Source organism: Mus musculus, chromosome 7 (assembly GCF_000001635.26).
Source record: "Mus musculus strain C57BL/6J chromosome 7, GRCm38.p6 C57BL/6J".
Lineage (NCBI taxonomy): Eukaryota > Metazoa > Chordata > Mammalia > Rodentia > Muridae > Mus > Mus musculus.
The window spans coordinates 120,635,189-120,658,142 of NC_000073.6; the positions used below are offsets into that span (position 1 = coordinate 120,635,189).

The following is a 22,954-nucleotide window of genomic DNA, read 5'->3' on the forward strand; positions in this document are numbered from 1 at the left end:
GTGGGCAAGCTCGCAGTGCACACCGGGAAACTCGGTCCTCCGACCCCATCTTGCTTTGCTGTCTGCAGCGGTGACCGTGGGAAAGGGCAACTGCTAGAGCCATGAAGCTCCTCAGCAGGGCCGGGTCCTTCTCGGTGAGCATGGGACGTGCGTGGGGCAGGGCTGGGGACGCTTGTCGGCCACTCAGGAGCTGGGTGCGGAGTGTGCGGCCTTGGCCTCAGGCCTGGGTCTGCCCTTCAGGTAAACCCCGCGGAGAAGGGGGCTGCCAGCGAGCCGAGGCCTGGGAGGCTCGGCGGGTCCTGTGAGCAGCCGAGAGCTAACGCGGGGAAAGCGGAAGAGGAGGGTGGCCTGGAGAGTGGCGGAGAAGCGGCTCTCGGGAGATTCCTGAAGGTCACTCGAGAAGCAGGTAGGGTGTAGGCCAACGCCACCCGGGCCGCCTGCTTCCCCTACCTACGACCTCTGCCCCTGGGTTGATCCCGAGGCGTCGGTTTCCCCAATGCGTGCGAGTTTATTAAATTCACAAACGCGGTGCGCTGCTTATCTCAGTGCCGGCACCTTCGTTCCTGTCAGTACTCAGTCCCCGCATTCCTTAAGATGCTCGTTTTCTCGGGGTCCCATTTAAAGGCTTCCTCCAGGAGGGGCTCTTGATCTTTCTTCAAGACTAGCCCTAAAATATGTAGTTGTCACTTGCGGTGAGGAGAGGAGTACCTCATGTGTGTCAGCACGTTATCACGCTGGAATCGTGGTTTTCAAGAGATGAGAATGGGAGCATTTAAACTTCAACAAGGGCTAATTTGCCCCTACTAGCCGGTCACATGCGGAGCTTTTTATTCGTAACCACCTGTTGAGAGAGTGCTTCTAGCATCTAGAGGTCAGCGGTGCAGCTAGACATCCAACCATACAACAGCAGCCCCTACAGCACAGTTACAACGCGGAAATGCCAGGAGTGTCTGTGTTGAGAGACGACTAGACAGTGATACACCAGGCCTGGGCATAGTGTTTCCTTGTGCTTTATACTTACATATATGTGTTGTACAAATTTAGGCTGCAGTTGTATTCCTTGTGCCTAGACAGACCAATTGCTAGCAGTCCTTAGAGAGCAGGACTTTCCATGTGTTATTAAAACAAAGTAGAAATTGTATCTAAGTCTTTCCTGAAAGGAACCCAAAAGAAGCAGGAGATTTTAAACTTCACTACCCAAAAGCACAGAAGTGGAAGTGTGGATTATTCATATGTGGACTGTTACACTTGGATGTTACAGGAATTACATCTTGGGCACAGCTAAAAATTCACAGCTAAAAATCACAAGTGGCTGCATATACCTTATCCAGCAAACTAAAATGAAAATGACACAGTTAATTATATTCATAATTTACAAGCAGGACTGAAGGGATAAAGTAGTAATTCCATGAACAGGTGAAAACCAGCAGCCAGATTAGCCCAGCACTGACTGAGTGTTCAGCATACAGCAGTCTGGGCAGTGCCGAGTAGGAGCATTATAGAACTTTACAGGTACACTTGACAACATGTTTAGTGGATCTTAGCATCATGAAAGTGTATTTGCTTGCATGTCCATTAGTAATCCTGTGAACCCTAGACATAATTGGAATATCTTAATAGCTTTATACCATTGTGTATAATGTGTGTGTGTGTGTATGTGTGTGTGTGTATATGTGTGTGTAAAGTCAGTGCATTTAGATCCATCATCCAAGTTATTACATATTATGCTGAGAATTTGTTGTTGATTTTAGGATTGTGTAGATATTTGTTCAATAAAGCTAAGACCCTTTCTTGGTTGAATATGCCTAGTACAGCACCTGAAAGGGTGAAACTGTAGTGCAGACATTAAGGGCACTGGGAAACGATCCTTAAAGTGACCAAGGAGATGAAGGTGATTTTAGTAAAAATAAATGAAAGACTGACAAATGGAGGAAACAGGAATGCTGAAATCTGTTATGAAGTGTTAACAATCCAACTGTCCAGAAACTTTGAAATCATCACTACTAGAAGGAACGCTTGACATTTTAATAAAATAATTAAAAGCAACAAAATAGGTATTTTTCCAAGCTCATAGAGAACTCATTATTCTGTATAAATCACAAATCAGCACAGGTTTAAGAATGCTTCAGGCCAGGCATGTGGTATAAACCTTAGTCCCAGAGGAATCCTGAGCTTAAGGTCATCCTGGGCTATGGTGCAAACTTTTTTTTCAAAAAGGGAGGGGAGAAAAGAAAAGAAAAGCTATCTACAGGGGAAAAAATGGCTTGGGTAGAGCGAATGACTAAGAAACTTATGAAGGAGTTACTTGTCAGAACGTCCCATGAGGGTAGAGAGTTACCTGAAACCACTGTGTTGAGTGGGAGTGCTGATGCCTTCCTTTTACATGTAATGGACTCTTCCTATGAGCACACATAACCTGACTTTGGGGGCTTTTGTTACTATTTTGTTTCTTTTGTTTTGTTTTGTTTTTTAGAGATTTTATTCCCTCAAAGTTGCCCCGAAGGTTAAAACTTCAGCAGCCCCTGGAGGAGTGCCTCTGCAGCCTCAGGATCTTGAGGTTAGTCCCACTGAGCAGCTCGATGGAACCCACATCCAATTTACTTAAACTCCTTGATTAAAGACAGGCATTGGTCACATCTCCATTCTATCTTAACTACAGTTTACCAAATTACCAAATGGTTTGGTGATTGCTTCTCTGGAAAACTATGCTCCTCTGTCAAGAATCGGCTTGTTCGTTAAAGCAGGCAGTAGATATGAGGACTCCAACAACTTGGGAACCTCACATTTACTACGTCTTGCATCTAGTTTGGTAAGTGTCTTTATTTCCGTAGTGTTTGGAAATGATGTGTGATCTTGGGCCTGTAGAGAAGATAAAATATAAGAGGCTGAGGAAATGATTTAGTAAAGTCTTGCTGTGCAAGCATTAGACCTGGAGAGGCTGAGGAAATGATTTAGTAATGTCTTGCTGTGCAAGCATTAGACCTGACTTCAGACACCAGCATCAGCCAGGTGGTCTCGGCCCAGGCCTTTAGTTCCAGCACTGGGGAGGCAGGGGCAGGCAGACCTCTGAGTTCCATGCTAGCCTGGTCTTCAGATCAAGTTCTAAGATAGCCAGAGCTACAGAAAAACCCTGTCTGGAAACAAAACAACACCCATATAAAGAAACCATCATAGCCATGCATACCTGTACCCTTAGCAGAGATAGGCAGATCCTGTAAGGTTGCTGTCATACCAGCTAGGTTCAGAGAGCTAGCTTCAGGTTCAGTGAGAGAAGCCCCATCTCAAGAGAGAGCTGCAGAAAACACATCACCGTTTCCCCTGGCCTGTTATGAGCATGTGTGCATGGGCACAAAAATAAACGTGTTGAGGTTCACATTTATAACCCAGTCTCTTGGAAGGTGGAGACAAGAGGATCAAGAGTTTGAGGCTAGCCTGGACTACATGAAACCTTGTCTTAAAACAGCAAAAGCTTGAAAGCAATGTCCCTGTATTTATTTCCTTAAGCTGTTGTGTCATATTTACACTAACTGGGTGACTTAGCTCAAAGAAATAGATCTTCTTACAGTTTTAAAGACTTGAAAATGAAAGTACTATATTAAGTCAAGGCATCAGCAGAGCCATGCTGCCATAGAGAAGAACTCTTTCTTGCCTCTTCCTAGCCTGTGGTGTTTATTGATAATTTGTTATAGTCCTCAACTTAAAGATCCAATACCTGCTTCTCTTGTCTCTTAGCTGACCTTCTGTCTGTCCTTGTGTCCAGATGTCCTCTTCTGAGGACACTTATCATAATGGATTGAGAGCTCTTGCTAATTCGATATGATTTGACTTTATCGTTTACAAAGACCCCATTTCCTAATAAAGTCACATTTCCAGGCTTTGTGTAGATATGAATTGTGACAGGCTGTTGTTTAACCCTGTAAAATCCCATAGTATAAAATGAGAAACCACAGGATATTGGTCACAGACAATTGTTATTAGCCAACTGGAAATTAGTATTAAGACATAAGAAACTAGTAGAGAAGACGCAACATTTTTTTTAATAGAAAATGACAAAAATTGAAAAAATAGTAATTTCTCATATACAAGTGTCTCTCTGACTCTCTTTCTCCTTTGAGATTATATTTCTCCCCTTTCCTCCTCCAAACCCTCCCATGAACCCTCCATCTCTCCTTCAAATTCATGTCTTCTTTATTTCATTAATTGTTACTATATACATTTATGTCTTGTCTGTCTATATATTCTTAAATATAACCTCAGTCCATATGCTACATGTGTGCATGTTTTTAGGGCTGACCATTTTGTCACTGGACAACCAGTTGTTGTGCTCTTCCATAGGGAGGACTTTCCATCCCACTCCCAGCTTCCCTCAGTTGCCTGTAATTCTTTGTGAAGGATTGAGGCTTCGTGGACTTCCTCCTCTTTCACATGGCATTGATGTTGTCCTTGTTGAATCCATCTACAAAGCACTCCTGCACCAAAAGCTCAGGGAACATTGTAGTAGAGGGGATGGAGAGAATGTAAGAGTCGAGCAGTCAGGGACTTTGCTATGAGATGTGTGTCCTAGTAATGCCAGAAGCTACACCCATAAAGTCTCATCAGTACACAAGTCTCTTTAGAATAGAAAAGTCTGGTAAGCTTATATTTGCTAGTGGAATTTTTTTACACAAATGTATTTTAATTAAAATCTAAGCCTGGTGTGAGGGCATATGGCTTGTAATTGCAGTATCAGGGAAGCGGAGGCAAAAAGTTCATTGTAGAGTTGGAGATAAACCTGACCTGCGTAAAAGTTACAGCCCAGCCTGGACTATGTAAGGAGACTTTGTCTCAGAAAAACAAAATAACAGTATATATGTATGTGAATATATATGCAATGTGCTTTGTTGAATCTCATAATTCTTATTAAAAAGTGCCTGTTATTTAGGACCTACCTTGTAAAGTTCTGTTAGGATCTGCTAACACTTAAGACAATAGATTTTGATATAGTGTGAGGTGTGGCAGACAAGACATTGAAGAACTATTAACAAAAGCATTCTTTCTCTTTCAAGACTACCAAAGGAGCTTCATCTTTCAAGATAACCCGTGGGATTGAAGCAGTTGGTGGTAAATTAAGGTGTGTTGAATAGTAACAAGAAATAGAGCTGGAGAGATGGCTCGGAGTTAAAGAGGCACATTATTCCTGCAGAGAACCTGAGTTGAGTTTCCCAACGCCCATGTCAGACAGATCACAACTACTATAACTCTAGTTCCAGGAATCCAACACCTTCTGGCTCTTCCAGTCAGAAGCCTTCCTGTGCACATACACCCTCACAGACACACACTTATACATATAATTAAAAATAAAATCTTTGTGGGTAAAGGAAGCTGGACATAATGATATGCATTGAATCCCAGCACTTGGAAGGCAGAGGATCTCAGCAAGCTCCAGGCCAGCCATGGCTCCATGGTGAAACCTATCTCAGAGTGCGTGGACAGATACACTCAACTATAGGATGGCTTCTCATTGTTAACAAAGAGATTAAAGACTTCATAAACAGAAGGGGGAAATTGATGAATTTTCATCCAAAATGTGAAACATGGCTGCATATACAGTAGGTAGATGGGTGTGAATGATTGGGAGAAAATGTTTTATAGTGTGTACAATGTGCAAAAGATTTCTGATTGGGAAAAGTAAAAACCATAAGCAGGGGTTGGGGGAGGTGGGGGAATGAGGGAGTGGACTAGAAGAACAGAGGACAAAAAGATAGAAAGGGCTATTCCCCAAAAAGGAACAGAAACAGTGTTAGCATTGTGGTACTATGATGCCACCATAAACTGTGCTAATTTTTTTAAAGACTGGAAGCTAAAAGTTTAGTTCAAGGAAATGGATAAAGAATAGTAGCCTTGATCTTATCTTTTTTTTTTAAAGAACTAATGGTTCACCTCCTAACTATACAGCAGTTAGGAAGTGAATTTAATTTATATATCTGTATAGTTTAAAGACTGTATACTTAGGGTTATGGTTTGTGGAGTTGGGGAGAATCAGGAAATTGTTATCAAAACACTACAAAAGAGTCTTGAGTATTTGCCCTTTTGTTTTTCATTGTAAAATATGTGGAACATAAAATTTGCCACTTTAAATGTATATATAGGGTTCCCTAGCATGGACATTTGATGACTGTTACCTCTATCCACCTCTGGAAGCTCACTGTGTACTCAGCCGAAACTCTCCTGTTCCCTTCACCCTTGGCCTTCATCCTGTCTTCTCTGATTCTGTCCTTTTGTTAAAATGTTAGCTTTGCATTTTGCTGTCATTTTGTTCTTTGTATGAATAAATGATACAAACTATGTTCATACTGAACATAAGGTCCTTGAGGTTCATCCATGAGGCAAAATTTGATTACTTTTTAAGGTGGATTTATTTGACTTTTTTTTTAAAAATACTTTAAATTTTGAGTTGAATATATAGTATTTTCTGATTCAGATAATTCACTGTAACTTATTTTGAATTCAGTGTGACTGCAACAAGGGAAAACATGGCGTACACTGTAGAAGGCATTCGGAGTGATATGTAAGTACTTGCATGTTTTAGGATATCTGCTTTTATGGGATACTAGGGACAGATCGTGCAAACAAAGCCTACTATTATAGTAGATAAAAAATGCAGTTAAAAAAAAAGACATAGGGCCAGAGAGACAGTCCAGTGAATGATTAAGATTGCACACTGCTCTTGCAGTGAACCAAAATGTGGATCCTAACACCCACATCTGGAGACTCACAACTGCATGTAACTCCAGTTACAGGGTATCCAGTGCCCTCTTTTAGCTTCCATGGGTCCTCAACTCAAGTTTGTAAACCTATACAGAGGCATATATACATAGTAAAGTTTATTTAAACCTAAAGAAAAATTTAATAAAAGTAGAAATAATATGCTTTTTTAAAAAAATACATATTTGGCGGGGAGGGAGAGGAGGTGTAGGATGTGGAACAGTCAGGACAGACCAGGAGGGGGATAAAGACTGGACTGTAAAAAAAGATTAAAGAATTAATCCTGGAGATCACCTAAGGGTCACGACTCCTCTGCCATCAAACAGCCCTTTCACAAGGGTTGCCTAAGACCATTAGAAACAAAGATATTTACATTACGATTCTCTTTTTAAAAAGAGAAAGAATGGAAAGTTGGGTGGGAAAAACATGAACAAACCATACTGTATAAGAATTGTTTTTAATAAAAATAAATAAATAAATAATAAAAGAACATATTCCAGGGGCTACAGAGCACTGGCTGTTCTTCCAGAGGTACTGAGTTCAATTCCCAGCAACCACATGATAGCTCACAACCATCTGTAATGGGATTTGTTGCCCTCCTCTGGTGTGTCTTAAGACAGTTCTAGTGTATTCACATACGTAAAATTAATAAATAAATCTTTTTTAAAGTATGTTTTTAAAAAAACATACTCATAATTCTTAAGATAACTTTTTTGCATTGGTATTTGTAATGTTTGATTATATTACAATTTACATTGATATTACGTTACTATTTACAGTAGTAAGATTACAGTTATGAAGTGGCAACAAATATAATTTTATGGTTGGAGGTCACACAACATGAGGAACTGTATTATAGGGTCGCAGCATTAGGAAGGTTGAGAACCACTGATCTAGAGCCAAGCAAATATTCTGACCTTGATCTCCCACCCAAGTCCTTGGTTTTTTCAAGACAAGGTATTATTTCATAGCTCAGGCTAGCCTAGAAGAAAAAGTCCTCCAGCCTCCCCCTACCAGCTGTCGGATTAAAAGTATGTGTCCTAACGCCAGCATAAATTGTGACTGTACCTCCTCACTGTCCCTGTCCCTGTAGTGAGATCCTCATGGAGTTCCTGCTCAATGTCACCACAGCACCCGAGTTTCGCCGTTGGGAAGTAGCTGCCCTGCGGTCTCAGCTAAAGATTGACAAAGCTGTTGCCTTTCAGAATTCACAGACCCGTGAGTACATTTGCAGATCCATTCCATTGTTTCCAATATACGAGTTGTGAGAAGATCCTATTTGTACAGAAAAATCTTATGTGGACTTGAAAATATCGCCCCAAGTGTGCTCTGTTATTGAAGGATGGTGGACAGGTGGATAGTAGACTGTGCATGCTATGCTGTCTGTTCCCTCGCTGTGTCGGTTTTGTTTGTTTTGCTTAGAACAGACCCAGCAGCAGTTAGCTCTACTGCTTCTACTGTGGCAGCTTACTGTTGCTGTTGTCACTAACGCCCCCTACAGGGTCCTTCCAGAGCACATCCCACATGTTTTGTCTTAGTCTTTTGCTTGTTTATTTAGATTACTGTTTTTTTCAGAATGTATGTGTATTTCTTGGGTCTTATTTATTTTTAAAGAGAGAACAGAAAGTTGAGTAGGAAAAACATGAACAAAATGTATTGTATAAAATTGTTTTTCAATAAAAAATTTAAGAAAAAGACTCCATAATTCTTAAAATAACATTTTTGCTTTGATATTTGTAATATTTGATTATATAATCTTAACAGATAGCTGGCAAACCAAATCTGTAAACAAACAGTACTGGCTTTTAGACATTACATAGCTCCTGATTGGAGCAAAACTGAGCAGGTGGACCAGAATAGGAGCCAGCTATAGTGTTCTGAGTGGCACTGGGGACAAATGCAGGACTCTCAAGAAAGAACCTATGTGAGATTTAGTGAGAGGTTTGTGTGGCTGACATATCCCAGTGACACCTGTGTCACAGAGGAGTGTTGTCACACGCAGAGTTGTAGACAAGGTGCCGTACTTGTCCAAGCTGACTGCTTCTCGACATCAGGGTTCCAGTCTTTGTCTTTCTATGACCAAACATGTCCTGTTATATCTCTTGGCTGCTTTCACATCCACCCCTAGGATTACTAATTGAGTCCAACTTCCTGATTCCTTGCCAGTGACCTTTCTGCTTTGAAAACCAAGTGAACATCCTTTAAAAACAATTTGTAAGTTAGAGTCCAAAACTCTTATCTAGAATTTATAGCTTTCATCTGACCCCATCCTCTGTCTCTTACTTTTTGTTATAATTATTTTATATGCAAAAATAATGCTTATTAATGGGAACCATGTATGTTTTGATACGTGTTTACATTTGCAATGTTTAAATTAGGTTAAACATGCCCACCTATCTCCTTGAACATTTTTCATTTCTTAACAGTGAAGACTGCAAAGCCTTTCTGTCTAGCTGTTCCCTGCTCCTGCATCTTCTCTTTCTGTCACTGACACCTGACCCTGCTTTGTCTGTTTCCTCTGCATTTTACACCCTTCACAAGCTTATACGTCACCTGGGAAGTGATCATTGTAGAGACTTTTCAAGGTTCTCTTTCTTTTACTCTTTTCCATTTCTCACTGTCGTTCCATGTGTCTAGCTGCACACTTCACTGCTAACATTGTCTTCAGAACAATTTTATTTCATAATTTTCCCCTCAACATTTTGAGAGTGGCCGTTGTATCTGATGCCTCTCCATGTTTCTAGCAACTAGCACAGTGCTTGGTATCAAGAAATGTGTACCCAAATAATGAACAGATATAGGGGATAGTTCCAGAGAAGGCACAGAACCCAGAAGGCAGGTGTAACAGTGCCAGGGCACCAGGACAAAGTAAGTCCAGGTCAGTGGAAAGTAGCTTTTTACTCCCAATAACTGGTGATTAACCTAAGCTTGCTGCTTTTATAGCTCCCTGTATCCTGGCAACTCTCTCATTACCCAGGGAGGGAACCGGGAAGTGAAGTCAGATTCAGATCAAATGAATTGTTCTTGTGTTACAGAGACAACTGCTCTTCTCTCTCTGTGTATTCTGCAGGCACAACTTTCAAAGTTGCTATGAAGTTAGGTGGTATCAAATTTCAAGTCTCTGGAAACATCAGTCTCAAATCTGTATAGGCTTGTTGCTGTCTTTTAAAAATACTGTAGCCATCCATACATTTGAGCACCTGTTGTTTATCTTTCAGGTATCATTGAGAACTTGCATGATGTTGCCTACAAGAATGCCTTGGCTAATCCTTTGTACTGTCCTGACTATAGGATGGGGAAGATAACATCAGAGGAAGTAAGTGATGGGGCTGTGTTATGAATGCTCACTCCTAACCACCAGACCACGTTATATTAAACATGCTGTTTCAGGATGTTTGTTGGGTTTTGTACCAACTCCTAATCTTAAGAAATCCATTCTGCTTTTTTCTTCCTGGCATACTTGGGTTTGTTTATTTTTTTTACTAAACTTCTTATTAAACAGTATTTTTTTTAATATCTTAACTAAAAAGTTTTTATGAGTAACGATGTCCTGAAATGAAAATCTAAAACAAGCAAAATGAGAAGAGATTGTCTTAAGGGTCTGGAGAGGTGGCTAAGTGTGTAAGAGCTCCTGCCGCACAGACATGAGGATCTGAGTTTTACACGCATGTAATCACGGGCAAGAGTGGCCACATGCACCTGTAGTCCTCATGTTGTGGAGGCTTGCTGACTGCCAACCTAGCTCCAGATTCAGTAAGAGACCGTGTCGCTAAGGAATAATAAGACAGTGAGTGATGGAGCAAGGCACCTGACACCCTCCTCTGGCCTCTGTTCATGTACACATAATGCACACACACACACACACACACACACACACACACACTCACTCACACTCGCGTGCATGTGCACTGAATATGCAGGGAGAAGACTTAGAGCCAAAACCAAAAACTAGCTTACATGCCAGAAGGCACTTGGTGTTCATACCTGATGTATTCTCTTCTATGGCCTTTTCTGTGTGTATGTATATTTTTTAAATAATGTAATGGTTAGATATCATAGTAAAGTATTTTATAGTTATAAATTTTAGTGCCTCTGATGACATGTATGAAATAAACCTCACCTCTCTACTTCCCATTTTGGAATTATCAATTCTTTCTAAGTATTGACTCAAGTATTGTTTCTCATTTCTAGTCTGTGATTAGAAAACTATTTAATCTTCTTGTTTGATCTACCAATCTGTAATTTATTCTGTGGTACTTATCCAAAAAATAATAATTCATGAAGACAGGTATAGTGGTTGAGAGCTGTAATCCCAGCACTTGGATTGCCGAGGTGGAGGATTGCCTCAGGTTTGAGGCTACTCTGAGAAGCCAAGTGAAGATTTGTCTGGAGATGAAAAGTCATAATTCATGTCACAGGACTAGAATTGGTAGCACTTTTCACTGGACTAGCTTCCAGTGAGTTTTGAAATTTTTTTAGAAGTCAGATTCCCCTTGGTAAAGAAATGTCATAGGTATCTAAAGAGTGCTACGGGAAGACACAGCAATTGCTGCATAATTGTATAAACTTAGAAACAGTTACAATCCAGCGTTGGGTGATTACGCACGCTCCTGTTTTAGAATACATGCTGTTTACTCATTTGGAAACGCTAACTGAGTGCTGGTGAGACGACTGACAGGTAAAAGCTCTTGCCAATCACATCCAGTGGCCTTAGTTTGATCCCACATCCCACCATGAATGAAGAGAACCGACTCCCTAAAGCTATTTGCTGACCTCCATACATTCATCATGGTACAGTCATACCCAGACTCACTCACATACACTGTCATCATTAAAGCAATTATTTTTTTTAGAAAAGAAGCAAAAATATTAACAAATATGTAAACATTCCATAGCATGTTATAAATAAAGGCAATTTATGAATCAGTATAGACCAAAAATTCCCATTTAAGGCAAAAACTATTCTTGGCAATACTAGGATGCTAACTGTGATAAACCTGATGCTTTCAAAGGTCATTAATGTTTTGGTTTGTTCTTTTTTTACTATTTATTTATATGAGTACAGGTAGCTGTCTTCAGACACACCAGAAGAGGGCATTGGATCCCATTACAGATGGTTGTGAGCCACCATGTGGTTACTAGCAACTGAACTCAGGCCCTCTGGAAGAGCAGTCAGTGCTCTTAACTGCTGAGCCACCTCTCATACCTCCTGTTTGTTCATTTTTTAATGTGTTCTTAGGCTAAGGGGAGTATAAAAAAATAGAGTAGTACACGTTAGCAGTTCAGCTTCAGTAAAGAAACACCCACAGAAAGATAGTTGTTTGGTCCTCTAAGGTAACTCCACAGATGCTTACCATTCTTTTCGGCCATAGCTTCTTGATTAAAGTGGTGAAAGTTCAAGCCCTGTTTCTTATCAGTATCAACTTCAGTCATTCTCTGAACCCCTCCAGTAGATACAGTGTAGAACAGTGTATCTCTGCTTATAAACTAGTGCATATCCACTTTACCTATAAAATGAGGGGGATTTTCCCTCCCTCCAAAAGAAATTTTCAAACCCTTGGAAGTAGTAGTACTCATTACTCATAATTCAATGCTAGTCCTGCTTCTTGTCTGCTTAGCCTAAGTTGGTCATGCAAACCAGGATTCCCAAATCTCACTGAGTGTTGGTAGCCATGTGTGGCTGGTTAGAGAAATAAGTAGTTGGGTTTTTTTCTCTGTATAATAAGCTTGACTGACCTCAGACTCACAGTCTTCTGCATTGGCCTCCTCTGTTCCAGGATCACAGAGGTGTGCTCCAACTGCATAAAACTTGACTGGTTTGAAAGATTCTAAGATTCCACCTGGAATCAACTTAATCCATCTGTACTGTGGGTACCAGAAACAGTGTTATTTTGTATCTACACTCTCTTAGACAATTCTGTAATCTATATTGGAAACTATTTATTGGTAACTTTAACCATTATGATGGTGACAGTCTTTATAAAAAGCAATGTAGAAGAGGCAGAAAGTGTATCTTGGCTCAGAGTTTGAAGACACTGTCTGTCTTGGCAGCAGGGCCTGGCAGTGGGGTTGAGGCAGCTGGTTACTTTGCATCTGCAGTTAGGAAACAGATGGAGGAATTTGGTGCTCCGCTAGCTTTCTTCTTTTTGTTCAGGCCTGGATCCCAGCCCATGGATGTTGCCACCCACATATAGGATGGATCTTTCCATCTATTTGATAATCTGGATTAGCAAATTGGTTTCAAAAATGGGTAGGGCAGACCTACCTCAAAAAACGAAAGAAAAGAAAGGAAGGAAGGAAGGAAAAAGAAACAAGGGGGGAAGTGGATAGGAGTAGTGTAGTTACAGTCGTCTGTCATAGAATGATTACAGTGCTGTATGATTACCCATATCAAGATACAGTAGATAAGATGTACTGTTTAAAACTAAGGGCATAAACTTGGTCTCATTCTTGATTTCAAGCCAGGGTACACTCTTAATTTGTTTTTATTCATTTTTTAAATACTTTTCCCATTTTCATGCCTGAAGTGCGATGTATATGTTTGCATGGTTTACATGGGTACACATGTGTGCACATGCATACAGAGATTCAAGACTAAAGTCAGGAATCATCCTCAATTGAGAAAGGGTCTCTTACTCAGACACAGAGCTCTAGGGATCAGTCTCTGCTACCATGCCCACCTGGCATTTCCATAGGTTCTGGGTTCCAAGCTTGGGTTTTGACACTTGCATGGCAAGTGCTTTAATCACTTTCCCCAGCCATTAATTCGGTTTAATTGAGATACTGTCTCAATTGAGATTAATTGAGATAATTGTCTTAGGGTTTTACTGCTGTGAGCAGACACCATGACCAAGGCAAGTCTTATAAAGGACTTTAATTGGAGCTGGCTTACAGGTTCAGAGGTTCAGTCCATTATCTTCAAGGTAGGAGCATGGCAGCATCCAGACAGGCATGGTGCAGGCAGAACTGAGAGTTCCTCATCGTCATCTGAAGGCTGCTAGCAAAATACTAACTTCTAGTCAGCTAGGATGAGGGTCTTATAGTCCACACCCACAGTGCCACACCTACTCCAAAAAGGCCACACCTACTCAAACAGGGCCATACCTTCTAATAGTGCCACTCCCTGTGCCAAGCATATACAAACCATCACAAGTTCTCACACTGTTTAAATTCAATGGTTTTATTAGAGTTTTCATCACGGTTGTAGAATCATGAGGCCGTAAGGTCTTGCTCTTTTAAGCCATAGTTTTTAGTATAAAATCACGGTGTGATGAGCAATAACTAATCCTTCATAGTCATCATTATGGCAGCATTCAAACCTGGGAATGTGTTTCCTGCCATACTGCACTTGTATGGTTTTAGCCGTTTGTATTTATACTGATGTAACCTAATAGTTCTTCTTTACTTCCTCAGTTACATTACTTTGTTCAGAACCACTTCACAAGTGCAAGAATGGCTCTGGTTGGACTTGGTAAGTCTGAGATTGCCTGCATGTCAGTTTGCTTCCCAAGAGCAATCCCTTAAACTGTGGGACATATGCATAGGGCTGAACATTTTGAAAACTCTAGGAGAATAGTATATGATAGGGTTTTAATTGCTAGGTGTTTGGGAAATAAATTATAGTATTTTACTACTTCCTTTAAGGTCTTGACAGTGTTTATAAAATTTATAAGCAAAGAGCATCACTAATAATTAGGAAAATTTTAATCTGCAAGGTTAGCAAAAAGTAAAGGCTTGGCTCTTCCCAGTATTATCTACGATTTGGAGAAATATACACTGTCAAAAATTGATGGCATGCTGAGCATGGTGGCTCATGCCTTTAATTCCAGCACTCCAGAAGCAGGTAGACCTCCCAAGTTTGAGCCAGTCTGGTCTACATAGTGAGTTCTAGACCAACCAGAGCTACATAGTGAGACTCTATCTTGGTGGAATATAAGTTGACAGCTTTTGAATATATCTATTAAAGGTTCTTTTATTTTGGATTCTATATAGCCACTTACCAAGTGTTTGTCTTTTCACTCTTGATTGCCCTTCAATGTACAATGCAAGATTCCAACAGCTACTAGAAATATGCTAATGTCTATTAAAAAGATATTGGTTGGATAAATGATGTATTCATCAATTGGGATATTTTATAACCGTTTCTAACTACTTAGTTACAAAATATGGAAGACAATTTAGAAACATTAAAGACAATAATAGCACTTTTAAAATAGGGTCTTGGGATGTAGCTCAGTAGAAAAACTTGTGTCTAGCCTGCTTGGGACCTTAGATTTCAGCCTCTGGCACCACAAAAGAATAAAAGTGAGCTGGATAGTGGTGGCGCACACCTTTAATCCTAGCGCTCAGGAAGCAGGGACATGTGGATCTCTGAGTTCAAGGCCAGCCTGGTCTACAGAGTGAATTCTAGGACAACCAGAGCTACATAGAGAAACCCTGTCTCAAAGAAAATTAAAAAGGTGAAAAAAAAATCAATATATACCAGTAACTATACAGGAAAACATCTAGATGAGTATAATAGCTAATAATAAATTGTAAACTGATAGCAAGAAGATTGCTATTTTAGCAAGAAGATTCATGTTTTCTTTGCTGTTTATATCTGTAATTTTTGGGTACTTTTGGATTTAAATAATGTATTAGTATGTGTGTGTACATGATTAGCAGCTGAGCACATGCCATCAACACCACATGTGTGGTCAGAAGACAAGCCTTCCACCCTCAGGTGGGTCCCAGGATCCAGCCATGGTCTCCAGACTGGTGTGGTGCTTTTTCCTGCTGATCTGTCTTGAAGCCTGGCTTGCGTTTAAGAATTACGTCTTTTAAAACAAGGAAAAACAGAAGCTTTATAATTGTATTGTAGAAATATTGACTCTAGCTTTGTTTTTGCTTCCATTGAAACAGGTGTGAGTCATTCTGTCTTAAAGCAGGTGGCTGAACAATTTCTCAACATGAGGGGTGGCCTTGGTTTAGCTGGTGCAAAAGCCAAATACCGTGGAGGTAAGTGTTGTTTCTCTTCAGATATAGCATGTTGGGGCAGGATTGGCTTGATTGTTACTACCAAGCCATGTCAGTACAGAAGAAAAGAAGTAGATGGCTCAGGTGTTATGGGAAACATGCTTTGAGTGGGGATACCTGGTAAACCACAGACCCTAACCTTAGTTAATTACTACTGTCATAAAGAATACTGATGAGTAAAACCAATAATAATAAGATTTTTTTTTTTTTTTACTCCTCCCTCCTTACATGACCCAGGTGAAATTAGAGAGCAGAATGGAGACAACCTGGTCCATGCTGCTATTGTTGCAGAAAGTGCTGCCATTGGAAATGCAGAGGCAAATGCATTCAGTGTACTTCAGCATCTTCTTGGTGCTGGACCACATATCAAAAGGGGCAACAACACCACCAGCCTCCTGAGCCAGAGTGTTGCCAAAGGAAGTCACCAGCCTTTTGATGTGAGTCTGAGCAGTCAATGTCTCCTGTTTTAGCTTCCAGAAACATGTTACTTGTGATACAGTCATGATCATCTATTAATGATAGTCTGATTTTAAAATTTAAGATGAACAATTATAAGCTTATTGGGTGGCTCAAACCTGGTATCATTCCACCACACTAGAATCAAAGGGAAGGTAAATGCTTATGTTGCAGGCTTGAGGACCTAAATTCAGTCCCCAGAAACCATGTAAAAAGGCTAAGAGCGGTGGATGGCACATGCTTATAATCCCAGTGCTGGGGGGTGGATCTAGGTTGGTCTCTGGGGCTCCCTGGCCAGTCTGCTTGCCTACTAGGTGAGTTCCAGGCCAGTAAGAGACCTAGTCTCAAAAGCCAAGGGAGTCATTGTGTGACAAAAGATACCAAAGCCTCTACACATGCATACACAAGATCACATATGCACAGTTATATACAAATACATGAGATATATAAAGAAAGAAAATGTTAATAAAAGAATGCTTCATTGTCCTTATTTCCCTAGCTATAACTAGTATCTTCCTCTCTGTTTCTGTTCCTGTGGCTGTTTCCTAAGTTTTGCTGTTCATTGTTTTACAAGCAAGTGGCCATAAAAAACATTGAATTGTTTACAGATACATACCTCCATCTTGAGATTAAATTAATACAATAATGATGACATTAAGAACAAGAGGTACTGGAGCATGGCTTGGCTGTTAAGAGCACTGACTGCTCTTCCAGAGGTCCTGAGTTCAATTCCCAGCAGCCATGGTGGCTCACAACCATCTAGAATAGACTCTTTAGACTCTTATGCCCTCTTCTGTTATGCAAGCATACATGCAAATAGAGTGTACACAGAGAGAGAGAGAGAGAGAGAGAGAGAGAGAGAGGTGTGTGTGTGTGTGTGTGTGTGTGTGTAAGCATGCGCATGCGTGCGTGCATGTGTGCATGTGTATACTGTTTTAAAAAACTAGCCTCATATTAACTTTTGGGTGGTGGTGATGGTTGTTTGAGACAAGGTCTCATATGTTCCAGATTGGTCTCAAAACTTGCTATGGCTGAAAATGGCTGTGATCACCTAATATTCTTGCCTCTACCTCCCAAATGATAGGATTACAAGTGTGTGCCACCATGCCTATGTAAACTTTTGATGCTTTTGTGATGGGAAAATGTTTTCAAAATGTGATATTTGTATCAGGAATGTGTGAAATATCAACCAGTCACGGTGGCATACTCTTGTAATCTCAGCACTTGGAAGGTGAAGCAGGGAACATCAGGAGTTCAAGGCTAGCCTGCACTACATAACAAGACCCTGCGTCAACTGAGAAGGAAAAAGAAAATGTGAGATGTCAACCAAGTATTTATAATTACTTACTTTAGTCTGTCTTTAAAAGACAATACATGAGCTGAGAATGATGGTTCACATCTGTAATCCTAGAGCATGCAAGGTTGAGACAGTAGTGTTAGGAGCTCAGCACCCCTACGTAGGAGTAATGAGTTTGAGGCTAGCCCAGACTACATAGCATCCTGTCTCAGAAAGAAAAAGACAGACAGAAATATACTTGGGATCAAAGGCATGTGCCGCCACCACCCGGTTAAACCAGTGATTCTTCAACTTCACTGTGCATAAGAATCCTCTAGAACAGGAGTCTGAAATGTGGACTTTTCAGGCTGTATTCACAGAGACATGAATTCATAAATCTGTTTCAAGAACCTGAAAATCAGGGCTGGAGAGACGGCTCAGTGGTTAAGAGCACTGCTGGCTTCTCTTCCAGAGAACTGAGGTTCAACTTCCAGCACCCACATGGCAGCTCACAACTGTCTGTTACACCAGTTCCAGGGAATTCGACACCTCATACAGGCAAAACTCCAATGCATAAGAAATAAAAATAAGGAAATTATTTTTAAAAAGAATCTAAAAATCAGTTAAATCAGTTGAGTGGTGGTGGTACATGCTTTTGACCCCAGCACTTGGGACGTAAGTGGATCTCTGAGTTCAAGGCCAGCTTTGTCTACAGAGTTTTAGAACAGCTGGGGCTATACAGAGAAACACTGTCTTGAAACAAAACAAAACAAAACAAAACCCTGAAAACCTTTTATCTTTTAACAGCTTAGGAGATACTCTGTGCATTCAAGGTCCACCTCAGGAGTTTGGAACTTGACTCACCCTAGCTGTTATGAGCTAAATTTCTTGCTACCTTAGCTGGCTATAGCTACTAGGCCAAATCTGTGTCTAGCCCTTTGCCTTTAGTTTATGGAAGTGCAAGCAAATTGGTGAGCCAGATGGTACCAACAGCAAAATAAAGAAATGCAGTCTGTCCGGCTGCAGCCCACATCTCTGTCACTGTATGCTGCAGTTACGTGTGTGCTTACTCATCAAGAGAAGCTTCGAAAAGCCCAATAAAGAGGAGGGTTTAAATGACACGAAATCCTCTAAACTTTGTCGTTCTGAAGAGATAATCTGCAGAACATTTCAGCCCTTGCCAGAATTGAGTAAATTACTGTGTTTTGTTTATATTATAATTTTTATCCAAATAATCTTGAGAAATTGTGATCTCGTCTACCTGAAAAAATACTATACAGTGAAGTTCCATTATATTTCAGGTTTCTGCATTTAATGCCAGTTACTCAGACTCTGGGCTCTTTGGAATTTACACTATTTCCCAGGCTGCAGCTGCTGGAGAGGTAAGTTACTAATTCATTACCTTCTGAAGCTTTTTTCCCATTGCTATGGTTTTAGTTAAATGGGAAATATCTAAGTGCCATGCTTTGTCATAGATCTTTATGGTCTGATATAATTGAATTATCTGTTACTTGAAAAACTTCACGAAGTGTATATTATGCTTACAGAAAGGGGAAATGCACACTTTGGTTCTTCTTAAATATGTGATTCTGACATCTGTATTTCAGAACCCCGGAGAGGTCAAGTCCAGGATGCGTATTTGTAGGCTTTCTTGTAGAGATGATAGAGTGCTTCCTTGTAATGTGTGGGGCCCTGGATTTAGTCAACATTGTCATACAAACTGGGTGTGGTGGCATATTTCTGGTACCAGGTAGGAGGCAGGAAGATCAAATGCTACATAATGAGTTCTGGGATGCATGAATCTTTATCTCAGAAACACACACAGAGAGAAGGAGAAGAAACTCAGCTGAGGTTCTGGGCAGCAACACAGTTTGGAGGTGTGGAGGGAACAGGAAAGCAAGAGAAAACGGTATTGAGTGCAAAGGAATGAGAGGTTGGTGGAAAGAGGAGCTTAGCCTGTAAAGAGGAGGCTGGAAGAGGGCGAGCAGTATATACTGAAAGTTTTAAGTTGAAGATAGATTCAGCAAATACAGGATTTAGAAAATGATAAATGGTTCAAGTTTGAGAAAGAAGGAGCAAGTCTAATCTAGAACACAGGCATTTTAGTTCAGCAACAAAAGCCAATGCTGAGGCAATGCTGAGTCACACATGAGAGAAAGAGAAACTTGAAAGTAAGAGACTTGAGAAGTGAATGGCTAGAAGCAGAGAATGGGTCTGCAGCAGTGTCTGGGTCTCCTTTAATAGTGACCCTGGATTCTCATAGGAGAATCATCCAGGTTTGGGTTATAAGTTTTCTTCATTGGCATTCACTCCCCTGACAGGAAAATGAAGGAGGTGGGTAGAAGGACTCATGCCAGGTCAGAGTCCTGAAAGCGGGCAAGTTAGAACAAGGAAGAAGATAGGAAGTAGTTGAAAAGATTGACAGGAATTACTGAAGGATGACTGAGGAGTGTGGGCCAGTTTTCGAAGGCACTGGGGCTTGGAGCAACAGGCTGGAGGAAGTGAACAGTGGAGGCGTTAGAGATCTTACTAAAGCGGAGGTTAGGGATGTGACTAGAGTGAGGCTGGGCTTTGGAATTGGAGACTTTGAGGGGACTGTCTAACCTTAGGCAGTTCTGCCTTGTTCAAGACTGGGATCGTGGCCATGGAAGTGGATAACAATTATGGAAAGAAAATCAAAGTCTTAGATTTTAGGTCATTATACAGAACAATAAGCCACAAGTCCAGAAAGACGCCAGGACTGAGGTGGAGAAAATCCTAATTTGTTTGTTCTACAAATATGTACCAAGTAGCCACATCAGTGAAACTTGGGATTCTCTCAATTTCTCTTTTAATTACCGAACTCTGATGCGCAAGCCTTCCAGGTTAGCTGTGTTTGTGTGTATTCCTAGTAACATGGAGTCTCTTCCATCTTCCTCAAGGAAGAGGCACCATTTTCTTCCAGTCTCGGCCCTATGCAGAGATTTGTAAGAAGCTTGGTGGATACTTTTGGTTTTATCATTGTACATCACATAGGTGTATATAAGTGCAGCTTCATTCTCAGTACTGCGACGTCAGCGTTTAAAGGAAAAGGCTTTATTTTGTCTCTCAGTTTCACTTTCTCATGGTAAGGAGGGTGTGATGGTAGAAGTCACAGAGACAGCTCCTCTCTTCGTCTGGATTGAGATGCAGAAAACAGGACCAGGAGCAGAACCAGCTGAATCCCTCCAGGCCCAGCACGAGTGACTGTTACTAGGTTATATCCTAAATGCTGTGTGACCTCTCAGAGTAGCACCACCAGCTACATGGTGCACATAGTGACCACAGAATTCCCCATGAACACTAGAACTTGCTGTTGTGTTTTTGCCTCAGTACAGGAACGTTGATTACCTCAGGAGACCCAGGCTCCGGCCACTGATGACTTTTTACTTGTGTGCCCTAGGTTATCAATGCTGCCTACAACCAAGTCAAAGCAGTTGCTCAAGGAAACCTTTCCAGTGCAGATGTCCAAGCTGCCAAGTAAGTTTCTATGTTTGTATATTATGTATTTCATAGTTCAGTTATTTAAAAGCTGATTTAAAAAACAAACAAACAAAAAACAAAAACTATATGCTCAGGCTGAAGAAACGGCTCAGTGGTTAAGAGCACTGGTTGCTCTCCCAAAGGACCAAGGTTCGAATCCTAGCATGCACATGGCAGTTTACAACTGTCTATAATCCCCACTTCTGGGAGATCTTACAATCTCCCACAGGCATATATGGAGGTGGAACACCAAAGTAAATAAAATTTTAAAAATTAAAAAAAATACTATATGCTCATTAGAATTAAAAAGTAAAGAACAGTATTAACAAGGAAAGGAAAGGCTGTGTTCAGTGGTAGAGACTGCCATATATGTACAGGACATGGGTTCTAATCCCATCTCTACAGAAATAACCCTTGTTTTCCTACTTAATGTTGTTTTTTGTTTTTTGTTTTCCGAGACAGGGTTTCTCTGTGTAGCCCTGGCTGTCCTGGAACTCACTTTGTAGACCAGGCTGGCCTAGAACTCAGAAATCTGCCTGCCTTTGCCTCCCAAGTGCTGGGATTAAAGGTGTGAGGAGAGGGAGAAGAGAGGGAGGGGAGAGGAGAAGGAGGGGAGAAGGAGGGGAGAGGGAGAGAGAGAGGGAGAGGGAAGAGAAAGAGATACCTGCCCCAGTGGTGTAGTACACACCTTTAATCTCAGCACTCAAGAGGTAGAGGCAGGTGGATCTCTTAAGTTTGAGGTCAGCCTGGTCTACAGATTGAGAGAAACCCTGTCTCAAAAAAAAAAGAGAGAGAGAGAAATGCCTAGAAAGGAGACTGGAGAGATGGTTCAGTTGTTAAAAGCTCTGGCTGCTCTTTCAGAGGACTGAAGTTCAATTCCCAGCACCACAGCTCAGCTGTCTGTAACTCCTGTTACAGGGGATCCGACTCCCTCATGTAGGCAAAACTCAAATGTACATAAACAAAGGAAAAAGAAATACCTGGAAAATTAAAAAATATAATCATAACTGGACATGGAGGTACACACTTTTAATCCTAGCACTCAGGAAAAAGAGGCAGGCAGATCTGAGTTTAAAGCCAGCCATAGTGAGTTCATAAATTAAAAGCTGCTTCATGATTAAAACTCACCTTTAAAGTCTTAAGCTCTACTCCAAAATCAAAGGACAACCTGTTGAGTGTTGAGAACTGTTTTATATTGGCACCTTCCAAGTAGAGCTGCATTGCTGAAGTAAGGCCTACAGCCTGTTTGAAATACATTTACTGTCTTGCTGTTGGGGACAGGCGGGGGATGGAGGAGAGGGGGAAATAAAACTGACATCTGCCTTTTATTGGACAGGAACAAGCTAAAAGCTGGATATCTAATGTCTGTGGAGACGTCAGAGGGCTTCCTGAGTGAAATTGGGTCACAGGCTCTAGCTGCAGGTTCTTATATGCCACCTTCTACCGTCCTTCAACAGATTGACTCCGTGGCTGATGCTGATGTTGTAAAGGTAAGCAGATGAGATCCATTTCAGCTTAGAGCTGGTGAGCCACTTTCAGAATAACTGCATAAGCTTCCTTGGGGCCTGTGTTGGTGCAGAGAGTCTTTCCCACCATCTACAAACAGCTTCCCTAGCAACTTGGGTGTATGTGTCTTCCCCAGTCAAGCAGATGCCCATCTTGAACCATTTTAAACTCTTGGAGGTCAGGCAGATGAGTGACTTCCCAAGTTTCATGGCCACTTACTGCTCCTTCTCAACCCAAGAAGCCCCGAGCCAGTCCTTTTCCATGCACACGCTTACAGTGTCCACATTCTGCCAACCTAAGACCTTCTCTTGCTAGTTTCCTCACCCGTCTTAAATAGCATTATTTCCTACAAGATCCAAGTTGTTTGTTACATCCAGGTAGTGGTGGTAGAGGCAGGTGCATCTCTGAGTTGGAAGTGTACAGAGTGAGTTACAGAACAGCAGGGGCTACACCTTG

General features: G+C 41.1%; 1 protein-coding gene across 1 annotated transcript in view; it reads left to right on the forward strand.

Moving 5' to 3' along the window:
• Uqcrc2 (ubiquinol cytochrome c reductase core protein 2) overlaps positions 1-22,954 on the forward strand; it is a 24,335-nt gene continuing 1,381 nt past the window's right edge. The window contains exons 1-13 of the mRNA NM_025899.2: positions 1-134; positions 2,474-2,557; positions 2,660-2,809; positions 5,046-5,110; positions 6,491-6,547; positions 7,838-7,962; positions 9,963-10,060; positions 14,158-14,215; positions 15,646-15,741; positions 15,997-16,196; positions 18,793-18,873; positions 20,913-20,989; positions 22,329-22,482. Of these exons, the coding sequence (NP_080175.1) occupies positions 102-134; positions 2,474-2,557; positions 2,660-2,809; positions 5,046-5,110; positions 6,491-6,547; positions 7,838-7,962; positions 9,963-10,060; positions 14,158-14,215; positions 15,646-15,741; positions 15,997-16,196; positions 18,793-18,873; positions 20,913-20,989; positions 22,329-22,482 (1,278 nt within the window). The 5' untranslated portion in view covers positions 1-101. The remainder of the gene's footprint in view (positions 135-2,473; positions 2,558-2,659; positions 2,810-5,045; positions 5,111-6,490; positions 6,548-7,837; positions 7,963-9,962; positions 10,061-14,157; positions 14,216-15,645; positions 15,742-15,996; positions 16,197-18,792; positions 18,874-20,912; positions 20,990-22,328; positions 22,483-22,954) is intronic.